At 49.0% G+C, this 15,000-nt stretch overlaps 1 protein-coding gene across 1 annotated transcript in view; it reads right to left on the bottom strand.

The window, feature by feature from the left end:
- tbc1d23 (TBC1 domain family, member 23) overlaps window positions 1-12,501 on the bottom strand; it is a gene marked incomplete at its 5' end in the record, with an annotated part of 24,392 nt that extends 11,891 nt beyond the window's left edge. The window contains 5 exon segments of the mRNA XM_034212805.1: window positions 162-204; window positions 658-828; window positions 6,827-6,919; window positions 11,972-12,094; window positions 12,398-12,501. Coding sequence (XP_034068696.1) covers window positions 162-204; window positions 658-828; window positions 6,827-6,919; window positions 11,972-12,094; window positions 12,398-12,501 — 534 coding nt within the window.
- Between the last annotated feature and the right edge of the window lie 2,499 nt (window positions 12,502-15,000).

The raw sequence follows: 15,000 nt of genomic DNA, 5'->3' as shown, positions 1-15,000 counted from the left end.
AAAGATTGAGATATTGTGATTATCTTTAGTTTTAAGTTTGAGTTACTCAAACAAAAAAGACGGACCCTAATCCCATATATGCACATCTTAATATATCTAAAGAATCGGAGCATGTGGATATTCCTGTATCAAGTTTAAATCTAGATTAAGAAAGGACTTACCCATGAATCCTCCTTTAGCAATGCTGACGTACTCTTTGTTTTTCTGTAACAGAGAAACTCCAGTTAGCAGATATGGAACACCTCGATGGCACCGTGTGATTGGCTGATTAGATATTTGCGTTAACGAGCAGCTGAACAGGTGTACCTAATGAAGGGGCCAGTGAGTGTTTGTTAAGTGATACTCTGCAGGCTTTACAATGTGTCCAGATGAACAAAACAAGATGAAGTTACAACATTAACGATGCAGCTCGTAGACTTGTATGCATGTTATATTTCAACAACAATTACTATCTATAAGCACAATTAACACGCTTGAGTTGTTATAGAGATCAGGCAAATCTGAGTTAATTTAGATTTTTATGGCCTTTCGTTTCTTTTTTCAACTCTTGTTAAAAAAAAAATCTCAAAATCCTGTTATCATTGTTTTGTTACTCTGATATTGGAAGAGGACATTCAGGATTTTCCCAACACTGATCTTAGAGCTTCCTCTCCTCACCTGCAGGAAGTGAGCGAGCACCATGTTCATGTACATGTCCTCCTCCTCCCGCCCGCTGCCCATGAAGCAGAGGTGTTCCCCGCTGGCAACGGACCCCGACTCTAAGGACTGTTTCTGAGCCTCCAGGAGAGACTTCACTGAGAGGGAGAACTCAGAGGGATTCTGCAGCATCTGGAGGAGACGGGAGACACATGTAATACTCTGAGAACTCTCTGCTTTAAAGAGTCCTCTCCTGCTGATGTTCAGGTGTATATCAGTATGTAGTGTCTCTACTTTAAAGAGTCCTCTCCTGCTGATGTTCAGGTGTATATCAGTATGTAGTGTCTCTACTTTAAAGAGTCCTCTCCTGCTGAATGTCCAGGTGTATATCAGTATGTAGTGTCCTCTACTTTAAAGAGTCCTCTCCTGCTGATGTTCAGGTGTATATCAGTATGTAGTGTCTCTACTTTAAGAGTCCTCTCCTGCTGATGCTCAGGTGTATATCAGTATGTAGTGTCTCTACTTTAAAGAGTCCTCTCCTGCTGATGTTCAGGTGTATATCAGTATGTAGTGTCTCTACTTTAAAGAGTCCTCTCCTGCTGATGCTCAGGTGTATATCAGTATGTAGTGTCTCTACTTTAAAGAGTCCTCTCCTGCTGATGTTCAGGTGTATATCAGTATGTAGTGTCTCTACTTTAAAGAGTCCTCTCCTGCTGATGTTCCAGGTGTATATCAGTATGTAGTGTCTCTACTTTAAAGAGTCCTCTCCTGCTGATGTTCAGGTGTATATCAGTATGTAGTGTCTCTACTTTAAAGAGTCCTCTCCTGCTGATGTTCAGGTGTATATCAGTATGTAGTGTCTCTACTTTAAAGAGTCCTCTCCTGCCTGATGTTCAGGGGTATATCAGTATGTAGTGTCTCTACTTTAAAGAGTCCTCTCCTGCTGATGTTCAGGTGTATATCAGTATGTAGTGTCTACTTTAAAGAGTTCTCTCCTGCTGATGTTCAGGTGTGTATCAGTATGTAGTGTCTCTACTTTAAAGAGTCCTCTCCTGCTGATGTTCAGGTGTATCTCAGTATGTAGTGTCTCTTTAAAGAGTCCCTCTCCTGCTGATGTTCAGGTGTATATCAGTATGTAGTGTCTCTACTTTAAAGAGTCCTCTCCTGCTGATGTTCAGGGGTATCTCAGTATGTAGTGTCTCTACTTTAAAAGAGTCCTCTCCTGCTGATGTTCAGGTGTATATATCAGTGTGTAGTGTCCTCTACTTTAAAGAGTCCTCTCCTGCTGATGTTCAGGTGTATATCAGTATGTAGCGTCTCTACTTAAAGAGTCCTCTCCTGCTGATGTTCAGGTGTATATCAGTATGTAGTGTCTCTACTTTAAAGAGTCCTCTCCTGCTGATGTTCAGGTGTATATCAGTATGTAGTGTCTCTACTTTAAAGAGTCCTCTCCTGCTGATGTTCAGGTGTATATCAGTATGTAGTGTCTCTACTTTAAAGAGTCCTCTCCTGCTGATGTTCAGGTGTATATCAGTATGTAGTGTCTCTACTTTAAAGAGTCCTCTCCTGCTGATATTCAGGTGTATATCAGTATGTAGTGTCCTCTACTTTAAAGAGTCCTCTCCTGCTGATGTTCAGGTGTATATCAGTATGTAGTGTCTCTACTTTAAAGAGTCCTCTCCTGCTGATGTTCAGGTGTATATCAGTATGTAGTGTCTCTACTTTAAAGAGTCCTCTCCTGCTGATGCTCAGGTGTATATCAGTATGTAGTGTCTCTTCTACTTTAAAGAGTCCTCTCCTGCTGATGTTCAGGTGTATATCAGTATGTAGTGTCTCTACTTTAAAGAGTCCTCTCCTGCTGATGTTCAGGTGTATATCAGTATGTAGTGTCTCTACTTTAAAGAGTCCTCTCCTGCTGATGTTCAAGTGTATATCAGCATGTAGTGTCTCTACTTTAAAGAGTCTTCTCCTGCTGATGTTCAGGTGTATATCAGTATGTAGTGTCTCTACTTTAAAGAGTCCTCTCCTGCTGATGTCAGGTGTATATCAGTATGTAGTGTCTCTACTTAAAGAGTCCTCTCCTGCTGATGTTCAGGTGTATATCAGTATGTAGTATCTCTACTTTAAAGAGTCCTCTCCTGCTGATGTTCAGGTGTATATCAGTATGTAGTGTCTCTACTTTAAAGAGTCCTCTCCTGCTGATGTTCAGGTGTATATCAGTATGTAGTGTCTCTACTTTAAAGAGTCCTCTCCTGCTGATGTTCAGGTGTATATCAGTATGTAGTGTCTCTACTTTAAAGAGTCCTCTCCTGCTGATATTCAGGTGTATATCAGTATGTAGTGTCTCTACTTTAAAGAGTCCTCTCCTGCTGATATTCAGGTGTATATCAGTATGTAGTGTCTCTACTTTAAAGAGTTCTCTCCTGCTGATGTTCAGGTGTATATCAGTATGTAGTGTCTCTACTTTAAAGAGTCCTCTCCTGCTGATGTTCAGGTGTATATCAGTATGTAGTGTCTCTACTTTAAAGAGTCCTCTCCTGCTGATGTTCAGGTGTATATCAGTATGTAGTGTCTCTACTTTAAAGAGTCCTCTCCTGCTGATGTTCAGGTGTATATCAGCATGTAGTGTCTCTACTTTAAAGAGTCCTTCTCCTGCTGATGTTCAGGTGTATATCAGTATGTAGTGTCTCTACTTTAAAGAGTCCTCTCCTGCTGATGTTCAGGTGTATATCAGTATGTAGTGTCTCTACTTTAAAGAGTCCTCTCCTGCTGATGTTCAGGTGTATATCAGTATGTAGTGTCTCTACTTTAAAGAGTCCTCTCCTGCTGATGTTCAGGTGTATATCAGTATGTAGTGTCTCTACTTTAAAGAGTCCTCTCCTGCTGATGTTCAGGTGTATATCAGTATGTAGTGTCTCTACTTTAAAGAGTCCTCTCCTGCTGATATTCAGGTGTATATCAGTATGTAGTGTCTCTACTTTAAAGAGTCCTCTCCTGCTGATGTTCAGGTGTATATCAGTATGTAGTGTCTCTACTTTAAAGAGTCCTCTCCTGCTGATGTTTCAGGTGTATATCAGTATGTAGCGTCTCTACTTTAAAGAGTCCTCTCCTGCTGATGTTCAGGTGTATATCAGTATGTAGCTGTCTCTGCTTTAAAGAGTCCTCTCCTGCTGATGTTCAGGTGTATATCAGTATGTAGCGTCTCTACTTTAAAGAGTCCTCTCCTGCTGATGTTCAGGTGTATATCAGTATGTAGCGTCTCTACTTTAAAGAGTCCTCTCCTGCTGATGTTCAGGTGTATATCAGTATGTAGTGTCTCTACTTTAAAGAGTCCTCTCCTGCTGATGTTCAGGGGTGTATATCAGTATGTAGTGTATCTACTTTAAAGAGTCCTCTCCTGCTGATGTTCAGGAGTATATCAGTATGTAGTGTCTCTACTTTAAAGAGTCCTCTCCTGCTGATGTTCAGGTGTATATCAGTATGTAGTGTCTCTACTTTAAAGAGTCCTCTCCTGCTGATGTTCAGGTGTATATCAGTATGTAGTGTGTCTACTTTAAAGAGTCCTCTCCTGCTGATGTTCAGGTGTATATCAGTATGTAGTGTCTCTACTTTAAAGAGTTCTCCTCTGCTGATGTTCAGGTGTATATCAGTATGTAGTGTCCTCTACTTTAAAGAGTCCTCTCCTGCTGATGTTCAGGTGTATATCAGTATGTAGTGTCTCTACTTTAAAGAGTCCTCTCCTGCTGATGTTCAGGTGTATATCAGTATGTAGTGTCTCTACTTTAAAGAGTCCTCTCCTGCTGATGTTCAGGTGTATATCAGTATGTAGTGTCTCTACTTTAAAGAGTCCTCTCCTGCTGATGTTCAGGTGTATATCAGTATGTAGTGTCTCTACTTTAAAGAGTCCTCTCCTGCTGATGTTCAGGTGTATATCAGTATGTAGTGTCTCTACTTTAAAGAGTCCTCTCCTGCTGATGTTCAGGTGTATATCAGTATGTAGTGTATCTACTTTAAAGAGTCCTCTCCTGCTGATGTTCAGGTGTATATCAGTATGTAGTGTCTCTACTTTAAAGAGTCCTCTCCTGCTGATGTTCAGGTGTATATCAGTATGTAGTGTCTCTACTTTAAAGAGTCCTCTCCTGCTGATGTTCAGGTGTATATCAGTATGTAGTGTCTCTACTTTAAAGAGTCCTCTCCTGCTGATATTCAGGTGTATATCAGTATGTAGTGTCTCTACTTTAAGAGTCCTCTCCTGCTGATGTTCAGGTGTATATCAGTATGTAGTGTCTCTACTTTAAAGAGTCCTCTCCTGCTGATGTTCAGGTGTATATCAGTATGTAGTGTCTCTACTTTAAAGAGTCCTCTCCTGCTGATGTTCAGGTGTATATCAGTATGTAGTGTCTCTACTTTAAAGAGTCTTCTCCTGCTGATGTTCAGGTGTATATCAGTATGTAGTGTCTCTACTTTAAAGAGTCCTCTCCTGCTGATGTTCAGGTGTATATCAGTATGTAGTGTCTCTACTTTAAAGAGTGCTCTCCTGCTGATGCTCAGGTGTATATCAGTATGTAGTGTCTCTACTTTAAAGAGTCCTCTCCTGCTGATGCTCAAGTGTATATCAGTATGTAGTGTCTCTACTTTAAAGAGTCCTCTCCTGCTGATGCTCAGGTGTATATCAGTATGTGGTGTCTCTACTTTAAAGAGTCCTCTCCTGCTGATGTGCAGGTGTATATCAGTATGTAGTGTCTCTACTTTAAAGAGTCCTCTCCTGCTGATGTTCAGGTGTATATCAGTATGTAGTGTCTCTACTTTAAAGAGTTCTCTCCTGCTGATGTTTAGGTGTATATCAGTATGTAGTGTCTCTACTTTAAAGAGTCCTCTCCTGCTGATGTTCAGGTGTATATCAGTATGTAGTGTCTCTACTTTAAAGAGTCCTCTCCTGCTGATGTTCAGGTGTATATCAGTATGTAGTGTCTCTACTTTAAAGAGTCCTCTCCTGCTGATGTTCAGGTGTATATCAGTATGTAGTGTCTCTACTTTAAAGAGTTCTCTCCTGCTGATGTTCAGGTGTATATCAGTATGTAGTGTCTCTACTTTAAAGAGTTCTCTCCTGCTGATGTTCAGGTGTATATCAGTATGTAGTGTCTCTACTTTAAAGAGTCCCTCTCCTGCTGATGTTCAGGTGTATATCAGTATGTAGTGTCTCTACTTTAAAGAGTCCTCTCCTGCTGATGTTCAGGTGTATATCAGTATGTAGTGTCTCTACTTTAAAGAGTCCTCTCCTGCTGATGTTCAGGTGTATATCAGTATGTAGTGTCTCTACTTTAAAGAGTTCCTCTCCTGCTGATGTTCCGGTTGTATATCAGTATGTAGTGTCTCTACTTTAAAGAGTCCTCTCCTGCTGATGTTCAGGTGTATATCAGTATGTAGTGTCTCTACTTTAAAGAGTCCTCTCCTGCTGATGTTCAGGTGTATATCAGTATGTAGTGTCTCTACTTTAAAGAGTCCTCCTCCTGCTGATGTTCAGGTGTATATCAGTATGTAGTGTCTCTACTTTAAAGAGTCCTCTCCTGCTGATGTTCAGGTGTATATCAGTATGTAGTGTCTCTACTTTAAAGAGTCCTCTCCTGCTGATGTTCAGGTGTATATAGTATGTAGTGTCTCTACTTTAAAGAGTCCTCTCCTGCTGATGTTCAGGTGTATATCAGTATGTAGTGTCTCTACTTTAAAGAGTCCTCTCCTGCTGATGTTCAGGTGTATATCAGTATGTAGTGTCTCTACTTTAAAGAGTCCTCTCCTGCTGATGTTCAGGTGTATATCAGTATGTAGTGTCTCTACTTTAAAGAGTCCTCTCCTGCTGATGTTCAGGTGTATATCAGTATGTAGTGTCTCTACTTTAAAGAGTCCTCTCCTGCTGATGTTCAGGTGTATATCAGTATGTAGTGTCTCTACTTTAAAGAGTCCTCTCCTGCTGATGTTCAGGTGTATATCAGTATGTAGTGTCTCTACTTTAAAGAGTGCTCTCCTGCTGATGTTCAGGTGTATATCAGTATGTAGTGTCTCTACTTTAAAGAGTCTGCCTGTGCTGCAGCTCCTCTTTTCCCCCTCTGTCTGAAACCAGAGCCCAGTGTGCTCTGATTGGTCAGCTGGCTGGATGTTGAACATTAACTGAGGATGAGATGCAGGTGCTCACCAGGTCAGAGTCCAGGTGGAAGGCGGTGGATAGATGTCCCGCGTTGTACTGCTCTGCAGGCCGACAATCCACCACGAAGAAACGCACCCCGTCCTGAAACACAAATAAATCACATGACATCTTCTCCTTCTGCAAACTAACGAGTGTTACAGCCACACCAATACAACATCAATCTCCGTGCACATGAGCTGTAAGCGTTGTTTTCAGTGTTGATGTGCATCGCCCTCCTCAAAGCTGCAATATGTGGCTTCAAAGGCTCGCTGGATGTAGGTCTGACCGCGCAGAGGGCTGACCGCGCAGAGGGCTGACCGCGCAGAGGGCTGACCGCGCAGAGGGCTGACCGCGCAGAGGGCTGACCCCGCAGAGGGCTGACCGCGCAGAGGGCTGACCGCGCAGAGGGCTGACCGCGCAGAGGGCTGACCGCGCAGAGGGCTGACCGCGCAGAGGGCTGACCGCGCAGAGGGCTGACCGCGCAGAGGGCTGACCCCGCAGAGGGCCGACCCCGCAGAGGGCTGACCCCGCAGAGGGCTGACCGCGCAGAGGGCTGACCCCGCAGAGGGCCGACCCCGCAGAGGGCCGACCGCGCAGAGGGCCGACAGAGGGCTGACCGCGCAGAGGGCTGACCGCGCAGAGGGCTGACCCCGCAGAGGGCTGACCGCGCAGAGGGCTGACCGCGCAGAGGGCTGACCGCGCAGAGGGCTGACCCCGCAGAGGGCTGACCGCGCAGAGGGCTGACCGCGCAGAGGGCTGACCCCGCAGAGGGCTGACCGCGCAGAGGGCTGACCGCGCAGAGGGCTGACCCCGCAGAGGGCTGACCGCGCAGAGGGCTGACCGCGCAGAGGGCCGACCCCGCAGAGGGCTGACCCCGCAGAGGGCCGACCGCGCAGAGGGCTGACCCCGCAGAGGGCCGACCCCGCAGAGGGCTGACCGCGCAGAGGGCTGACCGCGCAGAGGTATAAATCACAATCGACTCGAAATGCGGTGCAGCTTTTGCGGGCTTCACGTAACGCCCATATTTCCCTATAAATAGTCAAAGAAACGCCCATTCATTCATTCATTCATTCATTCTGACTGACTGACTGACTGACTGACTGACTGACTGACTGACTGACTGACTGACTGACTGACTGACTGACTGACTGACTGACTGACCGCAGGAAATGAGGACAGAGCAGCTAAAACAGACGTCTCACACCGTGTCAGATTCTGGTTATTGTGGGAGGTGGAGATAAATCATATTGTTTGGTGGATGCAGTTTGAACCAGAGGAGCAGCATGGAGGTCGGATCGTCACCAACATAAATAAATAAGTGGTCCGAAAAAGGTTAATGACAAAAAGAATACACACAGCCTTCCTCAGGCAGTGTGTTTGCACCGGGGACAGGAGACCCCCCCCTGATGAGAGACTAAGAAGTGATCGGGGAATCCCTCCGGAGTGGAGTCATGACGACTGGATCTGAATTATGTTTCTGTATTTGGTGGTTTGTGTCCCAGCTGTCGATCAGCTGTGCGCAGCGTCTCCACTGCAGCCTGTGCGTCTCAACCCCCCCCCCCCTCAACCCCCCCCCCCCCGCAGTAACTCTATATCCACCAGTTAAAGGAAACACAACTAATGTGTTATATCAGCTGTATAATTGACCACATGGTGTTCTTAGCTTCCAGACCTCCTGTGTTTTACGAGCCACTTATCAAGTCTTGGCAAACGGCATAAAACACGATTAAACGTGAGAGTATATAAAACCATGCTCGTATCTACAACCTATAGAAAAGCAACACGCGTCAGTTCAGACGTAACTCTGTCCTCCTGCTCACCGCATCATTCATGAGACAACATTCATAACATGAACACAACATATTCCAGGTGGTTTTCAATAACATATCTGTATGTATTCCTCCAGGTGATGCTATTATTTCCACACATTTCTCTCCATCCTTTCTTCTGCCAACGCGGTCGCACTTTCTCGTCTCTCCCGTCTCTGTGCTCAGTGCGTACGCACGGGTTAGAGTTTGCGTGGAGGACCGCACGTTTTCCCCTCAAGTTAGTATTTTATAAATCGCAAGCATTGCGTAGAAACTGGCGTACGCCATCTTTTGAGCGTATATCCCTTTATCAACGAGGCCCAGGTCCTCTTCTAATTACTCTGACAGCTTTCGCCTCGTAGTGTTTACGGTTGAAGCTGGAACACGTTTTTAGATTCTTAAGTGAGTGGATAGAACCGCTGCAGCATGTGGGGGGGGGGCTGACCTGCTGCTGAGCTCTAAAGCATGTGGGGGGGGGGCTGACCTGCTGCAGTGATGAGCTCTAAAGCATGTGGGGGGGGCTGACCTGCTGCAGTGATGAGGTCTAAAGCATGTGGGGGGGGCTGACCTGCTGCAGTGATGAGGTCTAAAGCATGTGGGGGGGGCTGACCTGCTGCAGTGATGAGGTCTAAAGCATGTGGGGGGGGGGGGCTGACCTGCTGCAGTGATGAGGTCTAAAGCATGTGGGGGGGGCTGACCTGCTGCAGTGATGAGGTCTAAAGCATGTGGGGGGGGGCTGACCTGCTGCAGTGATGAGGTCTAAAGCATGTGGGGGGGGGGGGGCTGACCTGCTGCAGTGATGAGGTCTAAAGCATGTGGGGGGGGCTGACCTGCTGCAGTGATGAGCTCTAAAGCATGTGGGGGGGGGGCTGACCTGCTGCAGTGATGAGGTCTACAGCATGTGGGGGGGGGGGCTGACCTGCTGCAGTGATGAGCTCTACAGCATGTGGGGGGGGCTGACCTGCTGCAGTGATGAGGTCTACAGCATGTGGGGGGGGCTGACCTGCTGCAGTGATGAGGTCTAAAGCATGTGGGGGGGGGGTGGCTGACCTGCTGCAGTGATGAGCTCTAAAGCATGTGGGGGGGGGGCCTGACCTGCTGCAGTGCTGAGCTCTAAAGCATGTGGGGGGGGGCTGACCTGCTGCAGTGATGAGGGTCTAAGCATGTGGGGGGGGGCTGACCTGCTGCAGTGATGAGGTCTAAAGCATGTGGGGGGGGGCTGACCTGCTGCAGTGATGAGCTCTAAAGCATGTGGGGGGGGGCTGACCTGCTGCAGTGATGAGGTCTACAGCATGTGGGGGGGGGGGCTGACCTGCTGCAGTGATGAGCTCTACAGCATGTGGGGGGGGCTGACCTGCTGCAGTGATGAGGTCTACAGCATGTGGGGGGGGCTGACCTGCTGCAGTGATGAGCTCTAAAGCATGTGGGGGGGGGCTGACCTGCTGCAGTGATGAGGTCTAAAGCATGTGGGGGGGGGCTGACCTGCTGCAGTGATGAGGTCTAAAGCATGTGGGGGGGGCTGACCTGCTGCAGTGATGAGGTCTAAAGCATGTGGGGGGGGGCTGACCTGCTGCAGTGATGAGCTCTAAAGCATGTGGGGGGGGGCTGGACCTGCTGCAGGGAGGAGCTCTAAAGCATGTGGGGGGGGGGCTGACCTGCTGCAGTGCTGAGGTCTAAAGCATGTGGGGGGGGGCTGACCTGCTGCAGTGATGAGGTCTAAAGCGATGTGGGGGGGCTGACCTGCTGCAGAGTGATGAGGTCTAAAGCATGTGGGGGGGGCTGACCTGCTGCAGTGATGAGGTCTACAGCATGTGGGGGGGGGCTGACCTGCTGCAGTGATGAGGTCTAAAGCATGTGGGGGGGGGCTGACCTGCTGCAGTGATGAGGTCTAAAGCATGTGGGGGGGGGGGCTGACCTGCTGCAGTGATGAGGTCTACAGCATGTGGGGGGGGGGGCTGACCTGCTGCAGTGATGAGCTCTACAGCATGTGGGGGGGGCTGACCTGCTGCAGTTGATGAGGTCTAAAGCATGTGGTAAACATAAAGCATGTGGGGGGGGGCTGACCATGCTGCAGTGATGAGGTCTAAAGCATGTGGGGGGGGGCTGACCTGCTGCAGTGATGAGGTCTAAAGCATGTGGGGGGGGGCTGACCTGCTGCAGTGATGAGGTCTAAGTATGTGGGGGGGGGGGCTGACCTGCTGCAGTGATGAGGTCTAAAGCATGTGGGGGGGGCTGACCTGCTGCAGTGATGAGCTCTAAAGCATGTGGGGGGGGGGCTGACCTGCTGCAGTGATGAGGTCTACAGCATGTGGGGGGGGGGCTGACCTGCTGCAGTGATGAGGTCTACAGCATGTGGGGGGGGGCTGACCTTGCTGCAGTGATGAGGTCTAAGCATGTGGGGGGGGGGGCTGACCCTGCTGCAGTGATGAGCTCTAAAGCATGTGGGGGGGGGGGGCTGACCTGCTGCAGTGATGAGCTCTAAAGCATGTGGGGGGGGGCTGACCTGCTGCAGTGATGAGGTCTAAAGCAGGTGGGGGGGGCTGACCTGCTGCAGTGATGAGGTCTAAAGCATGTGGGGGGGGGGGCTGACCTGCTGGCAGTGATGAGCTCTAAAGCATTGTGGGGGGGGGGGCTGACCTGCTGCAGTGATGAGGTCTACAGCATGTGGGGGGGGGGGGCTGACCTGCTGCAGTGATGAGCTCTACAGCATGTGGGGGGGGCTGACCTGCTGCAGTGATGAGGTCTACAGCATGTGGGGGGGGCTGACCTGCTGCAGTGATGAGCTCTAAAGCATGTGGGGGGGGCTGACCTGCTGCAGTGATGAGGTCTAAAGCATGTGGGGGGGGCTGACCTGCTGCAGTGATGAGGTCCTAAGCATGTGGGTGGGGGGGGGGCTGACCTGCTGCAGTGGATGAGGTCTGAAGCATGTGGGGGGGGCTGACCTGCTGCAGATGATGAGGTCTAAGCATGTGGGGGGGGGCTGACCCTGCTGCAGTGATGAGGTATTAAGCATGTGGGGGGGGGCTGACCTGCTGCATGTGATGAGGGTCTAAAAGCATGTGGGGGGGGGCTGACCTGCTGCAGTGCCTGAGCTCGCAAAGCATGTGGGTGGGGGGACTGACCTGCTTGCTGTGCTGAGACTCTAAGGCATGTGGGTGGGGGCTGACCTGCCTGCTGTGCGTGAGCTCTAAAGCATGTGGGGTGGGGGGCTGACCTGCTGCAGTGCTGAGCTCTAAAGCATGTGGGTGGGGGGCTGACCTGCTGCTGTGCTGAGCTCTAAAGCATGTGGGTGGGGGGCTGACCTGCTGCTGTGCTGAGCTCTAAAGCATGTGGGTGGGGGGCTGACCTGCTGCAGCTGGTTGGCCTGCAGGATCTCAGGGACAGACACAGGGAGACACAGAGCTTGACTCAGGTCAGTGTCCTCCTCCTTCAGAGCCACCAGAGAGCTGCCAAACAGGTTCTGGTTCATCTGGCAGACAGAGACAGATCCGTTAGTAATACCACATTGGGACATGCTTTGGTTACAGGACCAGAGTGCTCTACATTACAGATACTTACACGTGGAAAAGAGTTCACTATTACAAACAAAATGGAAAAAATAGTATAAACAATATACAATGGTGTAATGATGGTTAAAATGTTCTTTAGAAAGGTCAGAAAGAATGATAGGAATATAGGCTCATAATATACTGTAATATGATGGTATATAAAGTAAAGAAACAAACAGCTCAGGAACGAAGGGTCCTCCCTGTCTGTGGACGAAGAGCCTCACCTTCCTCAGAGACAGAGGAGTCTTACTCTGGTAGTACTGCGCCAGAGAGAACAGGTCCTCGATGTCCTCAGACTCCAGGTGAGACGGAGACTCCTCCAGCATTTCTGAGACAAGGGAAGACGAGGCAGGCGTTATGCTTTATGAACAGGGACAACAGAGAAACAGATTCTTCAGGACCAAAGCTGGAATTTAAATAAAAAGGAAAGTGAAGCTTCTGCTCGTCACCCTCTCCCTCCGGTCCTCATTAATACAAATGATCCCAATACGTATGATTGATGAAAAGATCTTAAATCAATACAGATGTATTTATTATAAACGTTAGTCCTTAACATCTATCACTGTGTTTAATAAATACATCTGTATTGATTTAAGATCTTTTCATCAATCATACGTATTGGGATCATTTGTATTAAAGAGGACCGGAGGGAGAGGGGGACGAGCAGAAGCTTCACTTTCCTTTTTATTTCAATTCCAGCTTTGGTCCTGAAGAATCTGTGTCTCTGTTGTCCACGTTCATAAAGCATAAAGCAACAGCGTCAGAGCACAGAGTCTCTAGATGAGTTCACAGGAGTCCCTCGTTCTTATTGAACATCCATGTTGTAGTCCGCTGTATAGAGAACTGTAGTCTCCATAGTTTCCCCACAGCAGCAGACGCTCATTCAGGACGTCCGCTGGAGCATCAGAAACACGTGGGGATAGTGAAAGTGCAGTCGATTCTCTAAAGTAACGCAGTCTCTTCTCCTAAGTCCTTTTGGATTCTCCTATCCACTATCCCTTAACCCCGTGACCTTTCACTCAGAGGAGAGGAGGAGACAGGGATAGACGTTAGGAGCTGATTTTTGGGTTATCCGACCACAGCCCTGGTCTCCAGCTGTGTGCGTCACTCTTTAGTGTCCCTTTGTCTCCCAGCTGTGTGCGTCACTCTTTAGTGTCCCTTTGTCTCCCAGCTGTGTGCGTCACTCTTTAGTGTCCCTTGTCTCCCAGCTGTGTGCGTCACTCTTTAGTGTCCCTTTGTCTCCCAGCTGTGTGCGTCACTCTTTAGTGTCCCTTTGTCTCCCAGCTGTGTGCATCACTCTTTAGTGTCCCTTTGTCTCCCAGCTGTGTGCGTCACTCTTTAGTGTCCCCTGGTCTCCCAGCTGTGTGCGTCACTCTTTAGTGTCCCTTTGTCTCCCAGCTGTGTGCGTCACTCTTTAGTGTCCCCTGGTCTCCCAGCTGTGTGCGTCACTCTTTAGTGTCCCTTTGTCTCCCAGCTGTGTGCGTCACTCTTTAGTGTCCCCTTTGTCTCCCAGCTGTGTGCGTCACTCTTTAGTGTCCCTTTGTCTCCCAGCTGTGTGCGTCACTCTTTAGTGTCCCCTGGTCTCCCAGCTGTGTGCGTCACTCTTTAGTGTCCCTTTGTCTCCCAGCTGTGTGCGTCACTCTTTAGTGTCCCCTGGTCTCCCAGCTGTGTGCGTCACTCTTTAGTGTCCCTTTGTCTCCCAGCTGTGTGCGTCACTCTTTAGTGTCCCTTTGTCTCCCAGCTGTGTGCGTCACTCTTTAGTGTCCCCTGGTCTCCCAGCTGTGTGCGTCACTCTTTAGTGTCTCCTGGTCTCCAGCTGTGTGCGTCACTCTTTAGTGTCCCCTGGTCTCCAGCTGTGTGCGTCAGTCTTTAGTGTCCCCTGGTCTCCCAGCTGTGTGCGTCACTCTTTAGTGTCCCCTGGTCTCCCAGCTGTGTGCGTCACTCTTTAGTGTCCCTTTGTCTCCCAGCTGTGTGCGTCACTCTTTAGTGTCCCTTTGTCTCCCAGCTGTGTGCATCACTCTTTAGTGTCCCTTTGTCTCCCAGCTGTGTGCGTCACTCTTTAGTGTCCCCCTGGTCTCCCAGCTGTGTGCGTCACTCTTTAGTGTCCCTTTGTCTCCCAGCTGTGTGCGTCACTCTTTAGTGTCCCCTGGTCTCCCAGCTGTGTGCGTCACTCTTTAGTGTCCCTTTGTCTCCCAGCTGTGTGCGTCACTCTTTAGTGTCCCTTTGTCTCCCAGCTGTTGTGCGTCACTCTTTAGTGTCCCCTGGTCTCCCAGCTGTGTGCGTCACTCTTTAGTGTCTCTGGTCTCCAGCTGTGTGCGTCACTCTTTAGTGTCCCCTGGTCTCCAGCTGTGTGCGTCAGTCTTTAGTGTCCCCTGGTCTCCCAGCTGTGTGCGTCACTCTTTAGAGTCCCCTGGTCTCCCAGCTGTGTGCGTCACTCTTTAGTGTCCCCTGGTCTCCCAGCTGTGTGCGTCAGTCTTTAGTGTCCCCTGGTCTCCAGCTGTGTGCGTCACTCTTTAGTGTCCCCTGGTCTCCCAGCTGTGTGCGTCACTCTTTAGCGTCCCCTGGTCTCCCAGCTGTGTGCGTCACTCTTTAGCGTCCCCTGGTCTAACAGCTGTGTGCGTCAGTCTTTAGTGTCCCCTGGTCTCCAGCTGTGTGCGTCACTCTTTAGTGTCCCCTGATCTCCCAGCTGTGCGCGTCACTCTTTAGCATCCCCTGGTCTCCCAGCTGTGTGCGTCACTCTTTAGTGTCCCCTGGTCTAACAGCTGTGTGCGTCAGTCTTTAGTGTCCCCTGGTCTCCAGCTGTGTGCGTCAGTTTAGCTCCCCCTGG

The sequence above is a fragment of the Gymnodraco acuticeps genome, unplaced genomic scaffold, assembly GCF_902827175.1.
Source record: "Gymnodraco acuticeps unplaced genomic scaffold, fGymAcu1.1, whole genome shotgun sequence".
NCBI classification, from domain to species: domain Eukaryota; kingdom Metazoa; phylum Chordata; class Actinopteri; order Perciformes; family Bathydraconidae; genus Gymnodraco; species Gymnodraco acuticeps.
The sequence above is the reverse complement of the archived record's forward strand: the minus strand, read 5'-3'. Positions and strand labels throughout refer to the sequence as shown.